General features: G+C 37.1%; 1 protein-coding gene across 2 annotated transcripts in view; it reads left to right on the forward strand.

Annotated features, from left to right (window-relative positions):
* Positions 1 to 24,555, forward strand: part of LOC5573021 (ecto-NOX disulfide-thiol exchanger 2) — a 76,009-nt gene that overhangs the window by 1,954 nt on the left and 49,500 nt on the right. For both annotated transcript variants that reach the window (XM_021854377.1, XM_001660631.2), the window contains 2 exons: positions 15,917 to 16,242; positions 20,835 to 20,941. In XM_021854377.1, the coding sequence (XP_021710069.1) occupies positions 15,917 to 16,242; positions 20,835 to 20,941 (433 nt within the window). The remainder of the gene's footprint in view (positions 1 to 15,916; positions 16,243 to 20,834; positions 20,942 to 24,555) is intronic.

Below are 24,555 nucleotides of genomic sequence, written 5' to 3' on the forward strand. Positions count from 1 at the left end.
CGAAATGTCAGATAGGAACAACCCCAGTGGTCGAACTAAAACCCCTGTGGTGTTTTTGTCGACTAAGCGAACGTCAAACATGATCAAAAGTGTCAAGGTTCATTTAAGGACCAAATTTTTAAATTAAAGTTCAAACATGATATAGCCATTATTTGAGCAGGAAAAATTGCTAAAGTAGTTACAGTAACATGCTTTTTCATGTTATACAATAAAAACAAGATTTCATTAAAAATTTTAGGACCCAATTGCTTGTATTAGCAATTTAACCCACGCGCGTGACGTTGACGATTCAGAGATCGTTTGTTCAATTCCGGACACGTTTTGTTTTTTTGTTTGTGTTTTATTTCTTCAAAAAAGGCTCATAATCTAACGACGCCACGGTTCACATTTTTAGTCAGCTCAGAGCTTCCGAACGAAGATTCGACCATAACGAAGGAGGTTTATGTGTTCGTCATGACGCCGAGCCTTTTTGGCGGACCACTGCAGCAAATCGTCATCCAACGCTGGTTGAGTGACGATGACGATTCTTTTTTCAGTTTCGTCGACGACTTTTTCCATTTGACGGTGACGATTGTCTGCCCTGTGGGTAGGACAAACGTTGGAAAATATTTTGTGCACATTGAAGCTAAGAAAAATTTTAACCATATGGAATCCTAGACTGGAAATTTCAAGTTACCGTATTCAAAGGGCTCAAACGCAAAGGGGTGTAAGTGACATTTTGGTCGGTTTTGAGTTAAGGAAATTCTTCTATTTCCAAGCGTTCTAAAGATATTTTCAAGTGACTTATCCGCTCAATAGACGAAATAACATGATTGTTAGAAAACTGCCTTGTTTTTATTTTTTGGCTCTCATACAATTTGTATGGAATGAAAAATTTCAGTTAAAGTTCGAAGTAGATTTTCTCAAAACTGAGTTTGCTTCTAACCCCCTCATTTTCACGCCAGACTAGGGACGTTCCGATATTGCAAAGTATCGATATTTTGATTCGATACGATTATCGAAACAAAGTATCGATACCACCGATATATTGATTCAAAATATCGATATATCGGAATATCATATGATATATTTCAATGGATCAAAATTCCTATATAACTTAGTGACTTACCATTTAGTTGCCTGAAATTCGACAAAAAAATCTTTGAATACTCGAGATTATTGTTGATTTGACCTACAATTACATAAATATCTTCTGGTAACATACATTCTAATACAATTCGAACGGAAACTGCTCTGGGTTTTCTCCAAATCTAATTAATGTGTTGTATTTAAACAAGAAATATATCATATTTGGAGAAACAATTGTTTTTCACTAAGAGCTTGTAGAGGTCCCTGCTACTTTCGTCAGATCGTTAAATAATTTTTATGTACGCAGATTTTGCGTATCAATTAGGCGAGTTTACGATTATTCCCAACTGCTGAAGGATACGTTTATTTAATCTTAGAGGGATATTTCTCTCAAAACTTTGTCTATGGTAACTGTCGAGAAGGAGGCAACCCTTATATAGTGGTCTAGGACTATACCACCTACAAATGCTTAATGGTTATGCTAGTGCTAATGCTAAAACTCTACTATTGTTTTTTATATTTTAGTTTACGATTAATCGGAAGAAAATATAGATATCACCCATATATTGAATAGAAAATATCGATATCAAAATATCGAATATCGAAAGCAAAATATTGAAAAGAGACGAACCAGCCAAGGGCTGAAAGTCTCTCTAATAAAGAAAATTCAAATTCATTCAAAATATCGATATTCCGATGTATCGAAAGTATCGGAACGTCCCTACGCCAGACTAAGCAAGTGGCTTAACATAGGAAATTAGAGACCTATTGCCTGAAAAAAGAGACTTTAAATGATTCAGAAAGCAGGGTGACCAGCGCACCGGGAAATCGGGAAAACCGGGAAAAAGCCGGGAATTTCGAATCGCCGGGAAAAAACCGGGATATATACGGGAATTTCAATTAGCACCGGGAAAATTTTGCACACCACGTAATGTTTTAATCAGCTCGATCTATACTTTAGTGGATTTTTACAAAAGCTTCTGAATTCAAATCCCAAGTTAGTCAATAAAGTCAAGAAAATATTATTTATACAAATGTTACCACTTGCTCTAAACCAGTGAATAGTTAGCCAGTAAATTAAAAACTTTAAATGAAGAAGCTTCTTGCGAAAAGTTTTTCATATAGTTTCATGAAGCATTTTATGTTAAAAACTACAATGTTTGGATGTTATAAATTTCTCTAAGCAAGCTTGCAATTCACTAAGATAAAATTAAATGCGTTTACAACCTATGATATTCATTGAAGATTTGCCATTCGCTTCTTGTTTGGGCTTGGTAAAAATAGTTTAAAATTCTAATTCATATCAGAATTATGATTGTTATTTTTATCAGAAATAATTGCCCTGAGAAAATGTTCTAGATTTGTGGGGTAAAACATAACAAAAAATTCGGTGCTAATGACCATGGAACGAAATGTTGAACAATTGATAAATTATTTTTATGTCTACCAAATCTGTGACCTAAATGGTCATTCAAATATTGACTCGATCCTATCATATAAACAAGGGTCAAACCTTTTTTACACTAAACCTTTTCATAACAAATTCCAAGATTACTTAAAATGACCGTCGTAAGATTAAAACAATATCTCACGATCAAACTGGAATTTAGCAGAATCAGTTTTGAAAATTTGAATGCGCAGCAAAATATCTGGTTTCCGTGTCCTAATAAAAATGCTTTGGTTTATGACCAAAAAACTTGTACTTAAAAGTCGTTTGAAATGGTAAAACAATTCGCAATAATGGTTTTTTTAGCATATCATTAAACTGGGAATAATTTTGAAATACCGGGAAAAAACCGGGAGAAAATCGGGAATTTGAAATTGACTTTTCACTGGCCACCCTGAGAAAGAGGCTGTGAAGAGTCGTAACAGGAACCAAGAAAACAAAACCAAACCTATTAGAAGCCAGGAGTTCATGCAGTTCCTTCTTTAAGAGTTTGATTCTTCATAGCATCAGAGCAGGCATTTCAAGATCCAAGATCTTTTTGGAATTACGTGATTTCCCCTGGAATTTCATCTGCAATTTATTAAGATAAAATGTTTAGATGTTACTCTGAAAATTTTCTAACGAGTTTGACTAGGAAATTTTGTTTTGGATGCCTCAAGAATTCAACCTAGATTTACCCAAAGAAAACCACAGAAACAGAATTTCTTCAGAGACTCATCAGAATTCCTCCTGAAATTCTTTGTGATTTTTTTCAAGAAAGTCTCAATTCCTCTAAGATTTTATCCAATGATTAATCAACCTTTCTAGGGATTTCCTATAAAACTGTCTTTGAGAGTTAATATAAGATTTCTCTAAAGATACCTTCAGCAATTCCCTCAGAGATTTCTTCTAAGGTTCCTTCAGAAATTCCTCCTGTCATACTTATATTTTCTCCAGGAAAATGCCAATGAACTATTTTAGAAGAATAAATCCGTGAAGAACTTCTAAAGAAAATTCTGAAGTTATCTCATATAAAACTAGTGGAAGTATTAAAGTCACTATTAATCATCAATGATCTCTGAAATAACGCCTGAACTCTTGAGTAAGTTGCAGAGGATTTCCGAGATAATTTGCTAAGATAAACTTAAAAACAAAATCAATCGAATCTCGGGATAGCACTTTGCAGGATTTTCTAAAGGAATGCCTCGAAAAACATTGGAAACAATCTCTATAGAAGCTTGTGATCGGAGGAATTATTGGGAAAATTGGTAAAGTATTAGCTGGTGTGAAAACTTAAATAAACTTTCAAAAGTTGCATGAGAATTTTTGGGAAAACTTTTTTTTAAATGTTTGGAAAAACTGCATGAGTAATACTTGGATGAAATGCTGAAGAAATTTTCAAGTAAATAAATGTTTATTTTTTTCGAAGAACCCTTAAGAAATTTTGGAATTCTGGGATAAATCGTGGATCCACATGAACAGAAGAAATTCTTGCAAGCCCTCTTTTTTTCCAAGACGATTCAACAGCGATTTTTTTTCAAAAATTCGAAAATAAACCTTTGAGGATTTCCTCAATTCTGTAGAAACCTGTGGAAATCTTAGAAAGACCTCCTAGAAATACAACTAGAGAACTCAGTTGAAGAAATAGTGAAAAACATATCAGGTGAAAACTTAGTGATAGGAAATTACTGGAGGTAGTCGCAAGGAAACCTGGAGCATATTCTGAAGAAATTCTTCTAAGCATCCTTTGTAAAATAGAATTTCTGGGAAAATTAGTAGATAAATCTCTAGAACAATTTTGAAAGAGATCCCTGTAAGAGACCCTGGAAAAATCTAAATATAAACACTCTGATAATTCCTGAAGCTATTCTTAGGGGAATCTGAGAAAGAATTCATGAAGAGCCTGTTGGACCCTTTATAGTCTCTGAAATTTCTCTGAAGCATAGTTTAATTTATTTCACAAGCTTTCTGCAGGTCCTATTTTTTTTTTGCTAAATCGTAGGTAGGACAATCCTTTGAGTGTCCTACCCAGGTGTTTTTGTGCGTAGTACATGTCCTACCTGTCCTACCCACTTCCCGCGCCACTGTTGCAGACTTGCGTTGCGCACATGAAGAATATAATCGTAAGGTCGAATCCGAAGTCAAATCATGTCCTAAAAACTTTTTTAATTATGTAAACACACAATTAAAAAGTAGCAATTTCCCTTCGCGAATGCATTTTGACGGAAACGTAGGTGAAAACTCTTCCGATATCTGCAACCTCTTTGCAGATTTCTTTCAAGAAGTGTATACCACCTACTCTGAAGAAGACCGCGACCGCAATTTCTTTTCTTTTTTCCCAGAAATTTCTAATAGTATATCTATTGAAAAACTATCACAACAAGAAATCTTATCGGCACTAAAAAACCTGGACGCAACTAAGGGAGCAGGACCGGATGGCATTGCACCCGTGTTCTTCAAAAATCTCTCAGAAGAACTTACCCTTCCCTTAGAACGCCTTTTCAACATGTCTCTAAATAATGGAAAATTCCCAGTAGCTTGGAAATCCTCATATTTGGTGCCTGTTTTCAAATCAGGTACAAAATCTGACATAAGGAACTATCGCGGAATTGCCATTATCTCATGTATTCCCAAACTCTTCGAATCTCTCGTAAACGTCAAAATTTTCCAGCAAGTAAAAAACCAAATTACTTGTAGGCAGCATGGCTTTTTTAAAGGCCGCTCAACATCTTCCAATCTGCTAGAATTTGTATCTTTTATTCTCAACGCAATGGACAATGGCAAGCACGTAGAAGCCCTCTACACTGACTTCAGTAAGGCATTTGACCGAATCGACATACCATTATTAATCTTCAAATTGCAGAAAATAGGAATGGAGCCAGGACTCTTGAGTTGGATCCAGTCATATCTATCACATAGGAAACAAATTGTGCGCTTTCAAAATAAATTATCAGCACCCATTTCTGTAACCTCTGGAGTACCTCAAGGTTCTCATTTAGGCCCACTTCTTTTTATTTTGTATGTAAACGACATTTCCTTTTTACTTAGAAAAATAAAATTTCTTATATATGCAGACGACATGAAGCTCTTCATGGAAGTAAGTAATTCTAGCGAAGCAGAAGAATTCCAGAATGACATTAACTTATTCTTCACTTGGTGCCATAAAAGTTTACTTCAGCTCAATATCAAAAAATGTAATTCAATAGCATTTAGTCGAAAATATGTAACACCACCAATTGAAGTATTTTTAGGAAATCAAGTAGTGCAGAAGTGTAAAATTGTAAGGGATTTGGGCGTAATCCTAGACTCTAAACTCACTTTTGTAGAACATTATAATTCCATAATAAACAAAGCAAACAGCATGCTTGGCTTCATTAAGAGGTTCAGCAACAATTTTCAAGACCCATATACTATTAAACTATTGTATACTACATATGTAAGACCAATTCTGGAATACTGTCACCTAGTATGGAACCCGTATCATGTCGTACACGAAGAACGCATAGAATCAGTACAGAAGCAATTCCTTTTATACGCCCTTCGGAAATTGAATTGGACTGTGCTGCCACTTCCGTCGTATGAAGCACGCTGCATGCTCATCAACTTGGAAACACTTAAGCAACGCCGGGAATTCGCAATGATTCTCTTTATAAACAACATTATTTCGAACCGTGTAGACTCCGCTGCACTTCTTTCTCAACTAAACTTCTACACACCCTCTCGGCATTTAAGAACAAGAAAATTATTTTCAGAAAAATCATGCAGAACGCATTATGCTCAAAACGGACCAATAAACCGTATGATGCGTCAGTATAATGTACATTGCGAATTCATTGGCATTACTATGTCCAAAGAGCAGCTTAAAACACAACTAAAGAACAATAGAAGTAATCCATAGCATGTAAGAAAGTATTGTAATTATTGTATGTAGTCTACCTATGCTTGACGAAATAAATAAATAAATTTCGCGTTTATGCAAAATAGTACAGCCCAAGTGGTGCTTGTTCAAGAACCTTACTTCCATAAGGGGAAATCCTATCTAGGTAACCTTGTGGACTCAGTTTTTGCTACTTTCAGTAAACATGAAATAGCCAACTTTCTTACACTAGGTGTTCTGTGATAGTGTTATCCTAATTTGGTAAAACTAAATTAAGCTTTAACATTAACAGAATTTTCGAGTGAGTTGATTTCAATGGCTTATAAGAGAAAAAACGCTTTCAATTAACTAAATCTAACTTAACCTAAATATATAACGCATTTATCGTGTCAAAAGAAGATTGCGCTGATTTTTGGCAAAAAATTGCAATATATATTTTTTTTGACATTTGTTTTATTGTTGGATATTCTATGTAACTCATTAGTCCTATACCAGGGAGAAAGCTTCACAATTGCCCTTGGCTTACAGAACAACTTTGTCTAAGACGCCATTTTTATAATTGGCCAGATTTCTGAGATATCTGCAAAACAAAACTTTCATGCATACTAGCGTCGCCTGGTGGCGGAATTCCGGAACACTTTTTAGTGACTTGGTCACTTTTTCGTCCTGGTCACTAAAGTCACTTTTTTCGTGATCTCATGAAAATGAAATTTAAAGCTGAATTAGCTTTTAAAACACAAACAGAGAGAAACAGATATTTGTTATTATAAAGACAGCTATAGTGTGGCTTTGAGATCAATGTGTCAAGATTCTTAACTCAAGAAAAATAGGGACTCCCTGCTGGAAGGATCCAGTAGAATATACCATAGAAATATCCAACGGAAAATGTAAAAATTTTCTGGGAAAAGTTTTTAGAAGATTCTGGCAAAGCTTAGAAAGCGACTTTGGAATGATTTTTTGTCCGAATTATTTCAATAAATTTTGGCAAAACCAGGAGCAGTATCTGACAGCCTTGCTAAATAATTTACTAGTGAACTTTCTATAGTAACCTACAACTATAGAAGGAACGCCTTATGCAGTGGCGCGGGAAGTGGGTAGGACAGGTAGGACATTTACTACGCACGAAAACACCTGGGTAGGATAGTCAAAGGATTGTCCTACCCACGATTCAAAAAAACAAAGCACTAGATTTGCAGAAACACTATCAACTTCGTAAGGTTTTTCATTGAATTCTCATGCCTACATGGTTTGTACATTATCCCCAAAAGTTCTGACTCGTGAGAAGAACGATTGAGAATATCTGTAAAAAAATGGATGGGAAACTAACTGTAATAATCAATTGCTACAAGAAACTTCTTTAACTATTAGAAAAACAAATGGAGCCGTCCTCTATGGCATTTCTGAATTATTCAATAAATGGTTTCATAAATATATCTATGGCCAACCGTGTATATGTTCTGGGACAAATTTCCGTGAGCATTCCTGAAAGTCATTCTTGTGATGTTTTTGGACCATCCATAGATAATTATCACAGTGGCGATTCCCTAACCTCAAATCTACCTGTTCCACGAATAGTAACTCTTGAATTTCAACAACAAATTTGCATCTATCGAGAAGAGATCTGTTAGAAAGGACGATTACAATAATTTACTGTTTGCTTTATAATCTAATTCTGCCGAATTAACCATTTTTAGATTCGTAGAACAGGTAAAACGAGTCGCCTCTGAATTATCAGAATATTATCGAAGAATCTTTTGATGAAGTAATGGGTTAATCTTGTACTGATGGTAATGATTTCTGAGAGTGCGATCTCTCTTGATATAATCTATCAAAGCATATTTGAATCTCTTGACGATTTCAGAGCAATTTCTTTAGAACTCCACAGCACACCGTATAGAAATTCTTAGTTGATTCAGAATTGCCGTAAAAATTTCTGGAAGTAATTCTTAGTTAATTCCTTAAAAATAAATAATAAAATTCTTACTGATATTTTGTGGCACCATTCATAGAAATATTTAGAGCAGAATATGAAGATTTTTCGACAGTTTTTTGTTTGCAGAATAGACCAAGGAAATCCAGCGACATATTTTTTGGAGTTTCTGCGCGATAAAGCATTTTCAAGCATCTTCAATTTCTCCTGAAAACTTTCGCAAATAGCCCGGTCTCTTCGGTGCAAAGAAAAAAAACTACTCACATTCACAGATTTTTTGCTGTTTATCCATTTGTTGTCTAGAAATAAAATAGAAAATTAGAACAACCACAACGGTGGTAAAGGCAAGAAGTCTCTACTTTTAAAGGAAGGTCTTTAGAGTATCTATTGGTATCTAAGGCCACCATTTTTCCTTATTCTGCTGGCATTGAGCCCTGACGCAGAATTGTACAGGCTCTAAAGAAACTTTCAGGGGTTATAACGGGTTCAACAGGCTCTTCTCTCTACTTTGAAGTTTTTCCAGCAATTTTTCATTCAACCGAATCGGGGAAAAAAATTGGAAAAGCGGAAAAAAAGACGGATTTTGATTACACCAGGAAAAAACGGGAAATCGAGATGGTCACCGGGAGAATGGTTCTGAACCTACATTTTCGAGCTATAAATCTACGAACCAGAAATTGTGGGAAATTTTTATGGTTGAATATATTTTAATTCTCGCAACATTGCTAACCATGTTTCGAAATATTTTTTAATCTTTCCTCTACTGTTATGGATAACATTTTTTAAATTTTTCCCTAACTGTTTTGACTCGATATTTTGAATCAACGTTCAACAAATTCTTTTAGATGATTTTGGGTGATTTTAGATGATATTGAAAAATGACGTTCAGTTACTGAAAATTTATACCACAATTAAGTCGGATATGTAATCTTGAAAACAATCGTTTATTTATCAAAGTTTTATTTATAAAAGTAATAGAGTTATTCTGTAACAAATCGACAAAGAGTATAAATAAGGTGGAGATATGTGTTTCTACACACCTTAAACTTACTTGATTTAGAAGACATAAATGGTTCATGAAAAATTCGAAAGAATAAAATTGAGTAAAATTAAGTATATCTAGCAAAAAAAAAATCCGAGAAAATTCGGGAAACTTTACCATAAAAACCGGGAAAAAAAGCGAGAATTTAAAAATGAAAATTTGATGGTCACCCTGATAAAAATTGTATGGGAGTAAAAAAACAAACCAGTCTTTCAAAAATTATGCTATTTTTTAGTTGAGCGGAAAAGTCACCTGGAAATTAGCGTTAGAACGCTTGGAAACAGAAGAATTTCCTCAACTCAACTTAACGCAGAACGACCGAAATGTCACTTACACCGCTTTGGTTTGAGCCTCTCAGTATCTTTCAATTTCCAGCCCAGGGTTAAAATTTTTATTAGCTTCACTGTACACACAAAAAAAACTGCTAACGTTTGTCCCACCCATGGTGGACCGAACGTGGACGCGCCTCTGGTTTGAGCTGAATTTTGATGACAAACAATGAATTTTAACGATCAACGCTCCGTCATCGTAATCATCGTCATCATCGAAATTTAAAAAGCAGTTTTTCTGTTCAAAACTAAACATTATTCGATGAAAATGTGTTCACTGTGTTTCGGTTGGAGAACAGAATACAGTGAACACAGTTTCCTGTAATTTTTCTTGATTTTGAACGAAAAAACTGCTTTTGAAAATTTCGAAATCGATGACGGATCCCGCCCCCTTAAAGGAAATTAGTATATTCCATCATGCTGAAGGAATGGAGGGAGATGCCCGTAGATCTATATTTTCTAGTAAAACATTTTATTATAGCGTTGATATGTTATGTTTTGACCACTCAATAGGGTAACGGTCGTATTTTGGACCCCTTAAGGAAGTGATTTTAGTTTTTTGTCCTAATCAATTAATTGCACAGCGTAACCAAGCCAAGAACATGCCAAAATGTAGAGAAAAACTTTCTCTACGAGATAAAAATGCCCATACGGTCATGTAGGATCCAAAAAATGTCGAAAATAGTTGAATTGTGAAGCACTGTTTTTCATTATTTTGGACACACCGATGCATTTTGGACCCTTAAAGTATTTATTTTGGACCCCCGACATTTTTTATCGTTTGGCGACAAGGTCCACGACAGTGGTTGTTTAATATGCTTGCCCATAGTCTAATCAATCGATTGACAATGGAAAACCGAAGAAATTCTACGCTTTTAGTTCAGAAATTTGAAAAAGTTTTTGTTTACATTTGAAAAATTTCTGGCGGCTTCAATTTATGTGTGTAACGTGTTGTAACGGTTGCATGGATGAACCGAATAAATTAAATTATTTTAGATAAAATAAACACATTTTCTATGTACAAACGGTTGATTCAAGTGCAGAATAATCCTATCTTTCCAAATGGCATGCGAATTGAATTGGTCTTTTGATTTAAACAGGGAAATTTGCAAGAAAACGGCCCAGGGGGTCCAAAATACATAGGGCAACCAATATATTTTGGACCCCCTGGGCCATTTTTCTGCATAATTCTCAGTTTTAATCGAAAGACCAACTCAATTCGCATGTCATTTGGGAAGTTAGGACTGTTCCGCACTTGCATCAACCGTTTGTACATAGAAACTGTGTTTATTTTATCTTAAATTAATTTAATTTAATTGGTTCATCCATGCAACCGTTACAACACGTTACACACATAAATTGAAGCCGTCAGAATTTTTTCAAATGTAACCAAAAACTTTTTTCAAATTTCTTAACTAAATCCGTAGAATGTCTTCAGTTTTCCATTGTCAATCGATTGATTAGACTATGGGCGAGCATATTATACAACCAGTGTCGTGGGCTTTGTCGCCAAACGATAAAAAATGCCGGGGGTCCAAAATATATACTTTGAGGGTCCAAAATGTATTGGTGTGTCCAAAATAATGAAAAACAGTGCTTCACAATTCAATTATTTTCGAAGTTTTATGGATCTTACATGACCGTATGGGCATTTTTGTCTCGTAGAGGAAGTTTTTCTCTACATGTTGGCATGTTCTTTGACTTGGTAACGCTGTGCATTTAAATAATTGGGACAAAAAACTAAAATCACTTCCTTAAGGGGTCCAAAATACGACCGTTACCCTAGGGGTCCAAATTATATTGGTTACCCTATATCACAGTGAGTTGTGAGACGAATCTGGAAACTTATTGCGACAGAAATGAAAACGATACGACGGATTGAGAATACGGAAAGATGCATTTTCATTGCATTATTTCCAAAAAGAGATCAGGATTTATCAAAATCTTATTTTACAATGCTAAAGCCGTTTTGAGAAAGAATTGTTTGGCATCGGTTTGTATCAGCATCATTCACTGCAATACTGGGAAAATAGTTCTCACCGATCAATGCTTAATAAGATTGATACTAGCACTTAACCCTATAAATTTGAAGTTCGTGTACGTGGACGCTAAGTGGTCCCCCAACGGCCCTGAAGGGTTCAGGTATAGATGACCCCCGTGCGCAAAATCCAGCTCGCTGCTCTAGTGCACGCAAAATGAGTACGAAAAGCCACTAGTAACAAAATCTCCTGCGCGTGTTGATAGTCAGCATCTGAGACGAGACTCGCGAAGACGGTCTTCTTTTTCTGTGATTGCTGAGTTTATTTCTTATTCCACTTAGTGTTTATACCTATTATGCGCATGCTGTTCAAAACCTCACATGAACATCTCAGCAAAAAATGATTGAGTTTGCATCACATCGAATCATAAAAAGCCGTTTGAGTGAGATTTCATGCCAGCAAACGTAGCAGCATTAGAAATAATTAATCTTTTGCTTAGATTTAACAGCAACTTTGGAAAAAAAACTGCTCCGCCGACTGAGGTATTCAATAATATTTTACTTTGAACACAATACTTTTCACTTTTTCAGCCATAAAAACGGTGGGCTGCATTTGACGTTTCGTGAGAGGGGAATCTGGGCTGCATACACGCTTGGCCTGCTCAGCGCAGCGCATGTGTAAAAACTACACAGAATGAGGCAACCAATGCAGGACTCTCTGGCTGAGTGAATATTCTGTGTAAGTCGCACTCATGCTGTGTGTAGCCGATGTGTTGGCCTTCGGCTGTGCGGGGAACGATGGAAATGGAACTGTCAATCTCTCCCGCGCGGCAGCAAACAGTTGGCCGTTGGTAAGATGGGGAGTTTTCTGTGATTTTTTCAGGCGAAAAGCCGGAAGATGGTCGCAAATGTGGAAGTTTTTTCCCCATTTGCTTCCGCTTCGGCTATTCGAATGATAAAATCTCTGAAAACTTGAAAATTTGAATGTTTTTTTAATGTTTTCAGAAGCAAAACAAAAATGGAAGCGAATTCCGCATTCCAAGCGTTCCTCCTCTGTGCGCATTTCACTCATTCGGTTTGTTTACCATCGTTTGCACAAAACTGTGTACAGCCCCCTTTGCACAGAATCTGTGCTGCATGAAGAGAGGCTGATTTTGTGTACTCGGCACTCATTTCTGAGCGTGACAAGTTTAGCGTGTTGCGGTCCACGATCGTCATTGTATCGCAAGGTGTAACAAGTCTGATAAATGGAAGCAGCGAGCGAGAGCCCCAAAGAGAGAGCGATGATAAAATGCATTTTTCTCGCTTGTTTACCGTTGGGGGTAGGTGTTTTTCTTTACTGGCACGATAAACCATCCACGAACTTCCAATAGCAATAGTGTCCCCCAGGCTTGGTGCATGTTTAGAGGGTTTTTATCATGCACTACTATCCCCCCAATCTGATCAAAGTTGTAGCAGTATACGATAAACAGTCTCTCATAATGTGCAGCATGTTATGATAGTTACAGAGAGCACGCTAAACTTGTCACGCTCAGAAATGAGTGCCGAGTACACAAAATCAGCCTCTCTTCATGCAGCACAGATTCTGTGCAAAGGGGGCTGTACACAGTTTTGTGCAAACGATGGTAAACAAACCGAATGAGTGAAATGCGCACAGAGGAGGAACGCTTGGAATGCGGAATTCGCTTCCATTTTTGTTTTGCTTCTGAAAACATTAAAAAAAACATTCAAATTTTCAAGTTTTCAGAGATTTTTTCATTCGAATAGCCGAAGCGGAAGCAAATGGGGAAAAAACTTCCACATTTGCGACCATCTTCCGGCTTTTCGCCTGAAAAATCACAGAAAACTCCCCATCTTACCAACGGCCAACTGTTTGCTGCCGCGCGGGAGAGATTGACAGTTCCATTTCCATCGATCCCCGCACAGCCGAAGGCCAACACATCGGCTACACACAGCATGAGTGCGACTTACACAGAATATTCACTCAGCCAGAGAGTCCCTGCATTGGTTGCCTCATTCTGTGTAGTTTTTACACATGCGCTGCGCTGAGCAGGCCAAGCGTGAGCGATACGTGAGAGATTCTCTCAATTTTCTCAGGATTCAATCCCTGGTCAGCATAGAAGTTTACTTTCAAGCACTTTGCAATGACGAACTTATAACATGTCACATTTTCGAAAAATGAGGGACGGCCTATTGAACACCCCTTATTCTGTGAGAATATGCAAGTTACATCCGAGATGGAGTTTCGGGGTTTTTAAAAAAAAACCAAACTTACTCGGACGGAGTTCTGATAGAGACTAACTTTATTCCTACAGAAAATGAATATCGATCATACGATCGGTTCTACCTAGCAACTACCCTTTGGGCCTACGTACTGATTCTGCTGGCCTAAGCACTCAACGTTCGCGACTCGGTGCACTGTCCGGTGCCGCTGACCGGGTCGCGTTTCCTTTGTGGTGGAGGACCGTGGTTTGGTGCTAACTGCTCCCCCTCTGAATGTCGAACCTCCTGGTTCGACGGTTATACCAAAACCCTTAGCGAGGGTGGCTGATAAACTGGATTGGCGGAATGCTCATGGGTGGACTCCTCTGGTTTAACTGGGTTGATTTGGCCGGTAGCTAATCGGGATCTAAGCCTTAAAAGAGTGTAAATAGCAAAAAACATAATCATAGCGGTTGTAAATGAGAATCCTCCGATTATTGTCCAACGGTGGGTGACTGTTACGAGCTTCAAATTCTCCAGATGTTCCAAGTTTCTGTGGTGTAATCTTCTCAATAAATGAATATCTGTTCGTTGTATGATGTGTTGCTTGGTTACATTTAAGCCAGTCGATAGTGAGAAAATGGGGTGTTCGACTGTTTCTATGACTTGGTTTGTGAATGACGTGTTATGTATCGAAACGGTGCAATTTTGGTATGTGATTAGGAACGAACCTACTAGTTGTCTGTCGGAAATTCCACAGGTATTGACAAGAGTGTCGTTCACTTCGTTTAAAAGTAGAATCGTAGGGCTCATTTCAATTACTGACTGGAAGTGCTCAATGGTTTCGTAAGTGCACCTGCTGTCTTGGCCGATGATTATGTTCGATAAGCAGCTGTCTAATGTAATGTCTTTCAAACTGCTGATGCTGCAGAGGCTCCAGTTGCCTAGTCTAGGACAAACATCAGTTTTCAGATAAAGTTTACCGCTGCCATGAATATATTCGGATCCAGTTTTATGCGTAGCGAATCCGTTATTATTGGTACGATTTTGAGGTGTTGATATGATGGAGTTTCGGGGTTTTTAAAAAAAGACCAAACTTACTCGGACGGAGTTCTGATAGAGACTAACTTTATTCCTACAGAAAATGAATATCGATCACACGATCGGTTCTACCTAGCAACTACAGCCTAAGCACTCAACGTTCGCGACTCGGTGCACTGTCCTGTGCCGCTGACCGGGTCGCGTTTCCTTTGTGGTGGAGGACCGTGGTTTGGTGCTAACTTGCATATATCATCAAATTTCCATACACTGGCAGCGTTGCCAACCTTCCAGATTTGTCTGAAATATTCCAGATTTTAGAGGCCCCATTTTACGAAAATCTGGAAGATCCAGATAAAATTTGGTTGAATTTGTAAGGTTTTATAAATAATTTGTAAGGTTTTCCATGAGCAAACCAGACTTTTCCAAACAAATTTTCAAAATTTTCCAGATTTTTAAAAAATTTACTGCATTCCTAACACTGGATAAAATCTGTATTGTATATTGAATTTTTGACGGTATAAAAGGTTACTCTTTGATTTAATCGTTCCTTGAAAAGTTTTTCTCAGTTATAAATTGGTATATAAACAAGGCTGGGGAAGAATCTAATGGTTGAGCAAAGTAACGAGCTCAAAAAGTTTTCTCATGCTTACTATGATTGCGGGGCACATTTATATATCAAAACGATTGATACTCATTAATAATATTGTTAATAACATTGTAATCACTAAATTTCATCAAAATGTTCATTTTGCCTCGAATCGAAACAATTTCCTATCTAATTTTTTGACCTTTGATTTTTATCACTACGAATGAATGTGGGACGTCCTACTAATAAAAAAAAACTTGAGAACCAACTGAGAATAACTTAAAAATATTGCCATGTTATGGTCTTAAAATAAACATTCGCTTTATGTGTCCATTCTGCCCTCAATCCCCCAACATGCAGGGATTTGTTTTTATTTTATCAATATTTGTACATCTGGTCACTTTATCCTAAAGGGAAATCTTTATATTTACTTATAGGGAACGTCGTCACCGGGAACGGATCGAAGACGACCGGCTGAGGCCCCTATCCCCGCAGCCAATTGTCCATTACACCGATCACGAGGCCACTTCCGTGGCGGAAAAGCTGAAAACCGACGAAACGTTCATCAAAGCCGTTCAAACGCTCATCACGTGGCTCGAGCGAGGCGATTGCAACAAAAAGAATGCCAACAATTTCTACACCATGATCCAGAGCACTAATTCGCACGTTCGGCGCCTCCTAAACGAGAAAGGGATAACCGATGAGGAGCTGTGCCGCGCCAAAGAACACTACCGGAAGCAGATGCAGTGCATGCTGACGCAATGTAAGTAGACAGTTCTCTAGTTGACTATTTTATGGCAAGCATCGACACTCTCTAATGGCGACGACAAAAGTGGTAAGAAGCAGCCTGTTCAATTTCTGGCACAAGTCCTCCCTACTCCCTGAATTGCTTTTCCTCAGATCAGACATACACATTCATCATAGTCATGAAAGAGTAAGTTAAACGGGTGCGACGGGTGAATTTATCACGATTTATTGGAAAGGAGAACAGTAACAGATTCAGACATGAAACAAAACAATAAGTTTTTCTGTTGTACTATTGAAACAAGGATGAAGATATATCCTGCCATAATCTGGCAGGTTGACTTAAGTGTCACTTCAACTTTCAGTACTTGTATGAGTATCAAACAAAAACAATTGAGAAAGTGTAGATGAAATTCCTCCAGAACGATTAATGAGCATTCGTTCTTGTAATCACCTATTACAGAACTACCACAATTAAGAAAACGAAAAAAGGTGACAATAATGAGAAATGTGCTTATCCACGAAAAAACACTTCCTACACTTTAATGAACGTTAAAATAGGAATAATCATAAACAAGTTATGCAACTAGGGATGTTAAACCTATTACGGCTTAAACCAGCCGACGGTGTTTTGAAAAAAAAACCTAAATTTCGTAAAAACAAAAGTCAATTGGGACAAATTGAGATGTAAAATTGTGAAAAAATGAATCCTTCTTGTGGGCTTCATTCCCACGACTCCCAATACGCTAGACTGGGCGCGTTTACCAACTACGCCACAGAACTACGGCCAATCTGATACCAAAGTCCGACACATCTCGATTTGTCCAAATTGGCTTTTGTATCTACGAACTAGAGTTTTTTTTAAAGGTTTTTCAATTTACTATTCCAATGACAGGGTGTCGACTACCTGGAAAAACCTGGAAAGTCAGGGAATGTCAGGGAATTTATTTTTGACCTGGAAAGTCAGGGAAAATCAGGGAATTTCACTTGAGTTCAGGGAAAAAATATCAATACTACAACATCAAACGAGTTTATTATCTGCAAAGTAATTGATTATGCTAAATTAATACACCTTCAGCATGGCTTTGATTTGCAGCCGTGGACTTTAACCATTCGACTAAGGAACCAGGATCCAGAAAATGGATCATTAAAATAACCAAAACGGCCGCTATGGGAAGCAGAGATAGCGCCACCGCTGTCATGTGTGTTTGACAGAACAGCAATGCTGTCACAATGTTAAATCCCATATAAAGTGGCGCTTTTGTTTTGATGCGGTGAGCACTGACAAAAATTACCTTCAATGATCCGTTCTCCAGAAATTCTGAGGATGATTCTCAAAGTTCCTCAATTATTTTTAGTAATCCTGAAAATCATTGAAAAGCAGAAATTTCAGGAATATCATTTGAAATAATCTTGATAATCTATTGACCAGTGCTGGGAATGGTAATAGTAGTAGGCACGTGGCTCCCAGTACAGTAGTGGGAATCTCATCAAGTAGCCTATGTTGGGTGCATGAATTTTCTAAAACGTTAGTGTCATTGAAGGCTCTAAATGCGGGAAATGCAGCGGAAAATAGAACATTTTTCTACAGTAATTTTGGGTTGCCCTTAGCAATGGGTGTTTTGCAATTTTCAAGGCTTTTTGCCTACAGCAGCAATGGACGTGAGTTTCACTGGCTTCGCTGACTGTGATTGGCTTTGTTTGGCTACTGTAGAGTGAATTTCAGAATTTTTCCCAGCCCTGCTATTGACAATTTGTGATATTACTTAGAGATACTCTTAGGAGAGTTCCTCGGAGCATTGCTGAAGGTACGACAAGTACAAGAGAACATTAGAAACCTTCTAATCAGCGCATTGTTCAAGCCCTGAATGCATTCCGTTAAGAATATTTAGATATTTTTTCGTGGAGAAAAGCTAGGGGTAATTCATATCGAAATCCTAAAATATTAACTGTAACTAATCATCGTGAAGAATTATCAAAGATATTCTAAGGAAAAAATAAATAAAAACAATTTGGAAATAATATGTTATCCTGAAAAATATTTTTATAAGCATTCCTGGAATAGTTCTAGAAAATCAAAATGCTATTTTCAGAAATATTTAAGACTGAAAGACATTCTCTAACATTTTTTAGAGAATCTTGGAGATGAGGAGTTTCTAGAGGAAATCTTTCAAGAGAAGTATTGAGAAGTATTGAAGAAATGTCTGGAAAAAAAGAATTTCAAGAAGAATTTCTGAGCAATCTATGTGAAATTCCTTGAAGCAATCCTCCAAGAAAGTTTTATGGCAATGGCTAGAATTTTGCCTGGAAGAAGCCAAATTTTTGGATAGCTTTCTTCCACTAAAAAAAGTATGGTGGATGATCGTAATAGTGTTGCCTCTTGTATAAAAAAGGAAGGAGGACCAAAATTTTCGTTCATGCCTAAAATTTTAAATTAGGTCTGAGGTAGTTCACTAGCCGAGAACATCTTTGTTCATACGGATCTTCAAGTTTGAAATGTAAATAGCTTCTCAATTGTTCAGTGTTATCATATCAACTTGAATAAACGTTCAAGAATGTCATCTGGCAGGTACATATATCTCAATAAAGCAAAAGCCTTTGATCAGTTTATTCATACGACCTGTAACATAACGAATATGTATCTTCTTGTAAAAATCTTACTTATTTAGGTTCAAATTAACCAACTCAGTGGTCTGGAACTTTTCTGGAATAAGACTGGAAGGTCAGGGAAAGTCAGGGAATTTTATTTTCAAAATTGAGTCGACACCCTGAATGATAATTAACTAATCATGAACGTTTAGTTGGATTCTGACCTGCTACACGAACTGTGACGAGGTAATATTTACTGACTAATGATGCCAAAGAAAAATTTAATGCACAAAATATTTTAATTACATTGGTACAAAACTAGGTAGTCGGCATAAATTGAGTGGCGTTGTATATTTAAATTGTCCCTCTGATATAGTATTTTTAACTGCTACAATGTTCTCAGTGTACTGCTCCCTTGCCACCATCTCTACTACTTCAAGCAATTATACATTAAAGTGGGCAGACTTGACAGAAACTCCTCTGCGATGCAAAAATAAGACAATTTCAACGTTTTTCTGAGGAGTCAATTTTTACTTCAAATTTTCAACATCTCCCCATGCACTTCATCAATCTCAGCATCTGACTCTCTCTATGTTCAACAGTTGGATGCCGAGGTCGGTCCTGCGATTCTCAGGAGGCTCGACGACCCATTATTGATCGACGTTATCTTACATCCGCTCTACTCTCATTGCGGACCAATGCTCGAGCTGGTGCATTACCAAAATCGATACGATGTTTGTACAGCATCGTGCTGTTTAAATTTTCTTCTTGCCTGCTTCATCTCTTTATCTTATTTATAATATTCTTCTTCCCAATCTGCAACATCGGGCTTTACTCCAAACTTTTCCCAGAAATGCATACCTAGAATGATGTAGTTCTGGTTGGAAGGTACTGATTGTACTGTAAGGAGTTCGTTACGGTTGTTGTACAAGATGGGAAGATAGGCAACATTGTTGGTTTTGTGGTTTGTGCTGAAACCCGTTGTTAATCCACCACATTGTTATATATCCAACAACATTCTTAACATAAGCGAAGGATTACGGTTTACAGAAAAAAACCCTATGTGGTGGACCATTAGGATTCTCTAAGTAGTGAACATGCCGATTGCAAAAAACCATTATCATTGGACTCCATGTTAGTACATTCTGATGAAGAATCTAGTCAAACGTATGAACCTTAAAGAGGCCATGCAATTTTGTTTTAACACAAAATTTTGAATTGGCAAATATTGTTACAAATCTTTAGACAGAATTATCAAGCAGCTATACAAACATGTCATGAATCTGTTACTTAGTTTTTCTCAAATAGATGAAGCTCACATAATATGGGCAACTAACATAACTACTTGGTGATGGTTACATTAAAGGACCTGTTCTCTGTCGTACTGTAGTTTAATTGATGAAGGTATTGTATTTCAAACATGGAATTTCTCTCTCATACGAACCACACTAGTCCTTATCCGGAAGATTGGTTCTACTGAAACAACTCGGAAACCATTCGGTACGATCGTCGAAGGTATGTAGCCGACAATTTGGTATGAGACACTGTAGTTAACATGCGTACATGAGTAGCTGGTTTACTTCATGTTGACTATGTGAAAGGTCCCGTGTCGTTGGGCGTGAACATCATTTACGGTAAATTCCTGGATAACATTTTCTGTAACTTTGCATTCACCAGTTTTCCCTCATTTCTTGACACATTTATCTTCGGCACATGCAAATCCGTGTGCTGCTTCTACGGTTGTTCACTTAATATTTGGATCATCATAGGTGATCCAAAGTCTTTACTACTAATTTACACACATCAATGGTACCAGATATAATTAGTTCAACATTTAAAAGATAATGTTACTTGTACATAGAAAAGCCCGGTAATCGTATTTGAATAGGTGATACCATGTAACGAACCATCCTGTCTCTTTCCCTTCATAAAGCCTTCGCCACGAAACACATTACAGCAAACCCAGGAAAATGCTCTATCATTATTATTACTGTTATTATTTTCCACTTCACTCCAATTCAGTCAATCAGATTGAAAAAGTGTTCAATGCGGCCAGTCACAAGAAGGTTTGGGATCATTTTTCTAAAGCCCAGAGAAAGAACATCGATGCCTGGAAGAAGCAATCGCTGGTATGTATGACAAATGGTTTATTCACTGCTGTTGCTTGCATGTTAAGATGTTATGTACCCCTAGGTTTCGTGCTTTTCCTTGTAGAAAAAGTTTAGCTTTTGCAAATCATACATCATGTCCTCAAATCACATGACATATTCATATTTGCTTGAATGTTTTATTACGTGTTTCTGTGTATGTTGAGTGCATGTGTAAATCTAAATATTATTTCGTAGAATTTCGCGCTTGAATAACATTGTTTTGAAGAGGAATTCAATCAAACCGATGGTTCTCAATCAATGGTTTATCGCTTAATTTATGATCCAGCCCTAAAAGCCTGGTTTACACGTTATTTAACAATGCTACAATTAAGGGAAGATCGTCCTCTATCCTCCAATGGTGATAGTGTTTATATTGGTCCATTGATTTTATTTTAAAACAACCTGCTGAATAATCGGTTATCAATGGATTTTAGGGCGAGATCATAAGTTATGCAGCCTCACTCAGACGGTTTGACCAACAGTGATTCCGCTCAATAGTCTTCGCATGTTTTGAATGATCTCGGCAAGTCTAGTTGACATGTGATTTATGTTCGTTTATTTTTCAAATTCTGTGACTGTCGGGAAATGTTTCTAAGATTTTTAGGCAATAATCGTAGCAAAATTTAAGTACCAAAAAAATTAATATTGATGAGGATTTTCAGTTATAATATGGGAATAGCTATGTCATCGTTGATAAGGAAATTTCTTCAAACATTTTATCCAGAATCTTTTAGTGGTTTTCTCTAGTTATTCTACATTAGAGTTTTTCCAGGAATCCATGGGATATACTAAGGATTCCATAAGAAATTCTCGAGGATTTATCCAAAACTCCCCAAGGGATTTCTTCAGTGATTCACCCAATGCTTCTTTCAAAAATTCCACGCAATAAAAATCCCAAAGATTTATTTAAGAATTCCTTCAGCAAAACTTCAGCATTCCTAAACAGATTTTTTCAAGATTATTTTACTGCGATTCTTAAAGAGATTGCTCAAGGAATCCCTTCCAAGAAATTGCTACAGGGGTTCCATCAAAAATTGCACCAGGTAGGTATTTCCACTACGAATAATTACTCCTGTCGTAGATCTTCCAATGATTCTTCAAGTAATTTTCCTGAGATTCCTCCAGAAAATGTTTCAATGATTGAACCAAACATTCTTCCAGGGACAGCTTCAGAGATTGCTACACGGTTTTCTCTAGAAATTCCTTCAAAAATTCATCGAAAATTCATACAGTAATTTTACCCAGAATTACTAAAGGGATTCCACCAAGAATTCCATCAGGCAGCCTTCAGGGATTTCACAAGAAATATTGCACAAGAATTCATCAAAACTTCCTATACGAGATTCCACCAGGAATCCCTCTATAGAACCCGCTTTTAATTTTTGAGGGATTCTTCTAAGGAATCTTCAGTAACTTCTTATATATTATTCTCCAGTGTTTCCTTCAAAGATTCCTACCGGTATTCCTGAAAGGACCCTACGAAGTATTGGTCCTGGGATTTCTTCGGGAATTACTTCCAGAATCTACCAGAATTTCCTCCGAGGGTTTCGAAAGGAATTTATAAATCAATTCCTTCCAGTGTTTCTTGCAATCTTTTAGAAACATCTTAGGGATTGCCTTAAAAGTTCTTCCAGAGATATATTAAGGAATTTCTATGGTTATTTCTTAAAGGATTTCTCAAGAAATTGCTCCATGGACTTTTCAACAAATTTAACAAAAAAAACTTTCAGGTGTTGCTCCAGGGTTTCAACTTGAAGGCATTCAGAGATTTTTTTTTTCTATCTTTATTAACGAGATTTTTAGCCCTGGGCTAATTCATCTCGGGACCAACGGTTTTACTTCCCTTCCGAAGGAAGTCGTCTCTGAAAATTTTTTAGTGACTATCTCGGGGATGGGATTCGATCCCAGGTCCTCGGCGTGAGAGGCGTGTGTTCGAACCACTACACCAGGTCCGTCCCAACTGGGACAAAGCCTGCTGCTCAGCTTAGTGTTCTTATGAGCACTTCCACAGTTATTAACTGAGAGCTTTCTATGCCAATTGACCATTTTTGCATGTGTATATCGTGTGGCAGGTACGATGATACTCTATGCCCTGGGAAGTCGAGAAAATTTCCAACCCGAAAAGATCCTCGACCGGTGGGATTCGAATCCACAACCCTCAGCTTGGTCTTGCTGAATAGCTGCGCGTTTACCGCTACGGCTATCTGGGCCCCTGGAGATTATCTTGGAGGATTTTTCCCAGAATGTTTTGGAAGAACCTTGAAAGGAAATTTTGAATTTCCGGTAAACTTCCCGGAAAAATATTGGTGGAGTTTCTGAAAGAATTTCTAGTAGAATCCATATAGAAATTTCAGCTAAAATCCTCGGAGATTTTCCTGATGGAAATGATGAACTCCTGGTGGAATCTATAGTGGAATCCCTGGAGGATTGATGTGGGGAATTTTTAGTTGGAAACCTAGCGAATTCTAGGTTGAATTAGTGAAGGAATTCTTTTTTTTTTTTTTTTTTGAATACCATGAGGAACTTCTGATAGTCACTGGAGAATTTACTGGTGGATTCCCAAATTACTGGTCAAATCCTTATAAGAAATTTCTAGTAAAATCCCTGGAGGCGTTTCTGATAACCCTCGAGAATCCTCGAGAATCCTTGGTGGTATTCCTGAAGGAATTCCGAGATTAATTCCTTTAGAAATTTCGGGAAGCATTCTTTGACTAATTGTGAATAACTCCTGATGGAATCCCTAGAGGAACTCCTGCTGTAATCCCTAGAAGAACTTCTGATGTAATCCTCAGAAAGATTCCTGATAGTATGCTTAATAGAACTTCTTATAAAATCCCAGGAAGAAATCCTGATCCTCTATAAAAACTCCAGGTGCAATCTCCGATGAAACTCCTGATTGAATCCCTAGAGAAACTTCTGAACGAGCCCCTATAGGAATTCTTGGTGGAATCTCTGAAGGAACTCCTGATGTTATCTCTAAAAGAATTTGTGATATAATCTCTATAGAAACTCCTAATGGAATCCCTGGAGGAAGTCCGGATTAAATCCATTAAGGAATTCCTAATTAAGTCCCTATAGGAAATCCTGCTGGAATCATTAGAGGAACTCCTGATGAAATCCCTAGGAGAACTTCTGTTAAAAGATTTATAGCTAGACTCCTGATGGAGGAATTCCACATGGAATGTCTAAAGGAACTAGTAATTAAATCCCTAAAAGAATTCTTTATCTAATCCCTGAAATACTTATGATGTAATCCCTTAGGAGTTCCAGGTGGAATCTCTGAATAAACTTCTGATGTAAGGAGATGAGCTGAAATCTTTATAGGAACTCCTGTTGAAATTTCTGACGGAGTACCTGAAGAAACTCCTTATGCAATCCCCAAAAGAAATCCTGAAGCACTCCTAATATAATCTCTGGAGAAATTCCAGGTGGAATCTCTGAAGAAACTTCAGACGGAATCTTTATAGGAATTCCTGATGGAGTCCGTAAAAGAACTTCTATAAGATCTCTGGAGGAATTCCTGATAAGATTCCTGATGGAACTCCTGATAGAATCCCTAGTAGAACTCATTATGATATTCCTAGAAGGAATCC

Source organism: Aedes aegypti, chromosome 3 (genome assembly GCF_002204515.2).
Source record: "Aedes aegypti strain LVP_AGWG chromosome 3, AaegL5.0 Primary Assembly, whole genome shotgun sequence".
NCBI classification, from domain to species: Eukaryota; Metazoa; Arthropoda; class Insecta; order Diptera; family Culicidae; genus Aedes; species Aedes aegypti.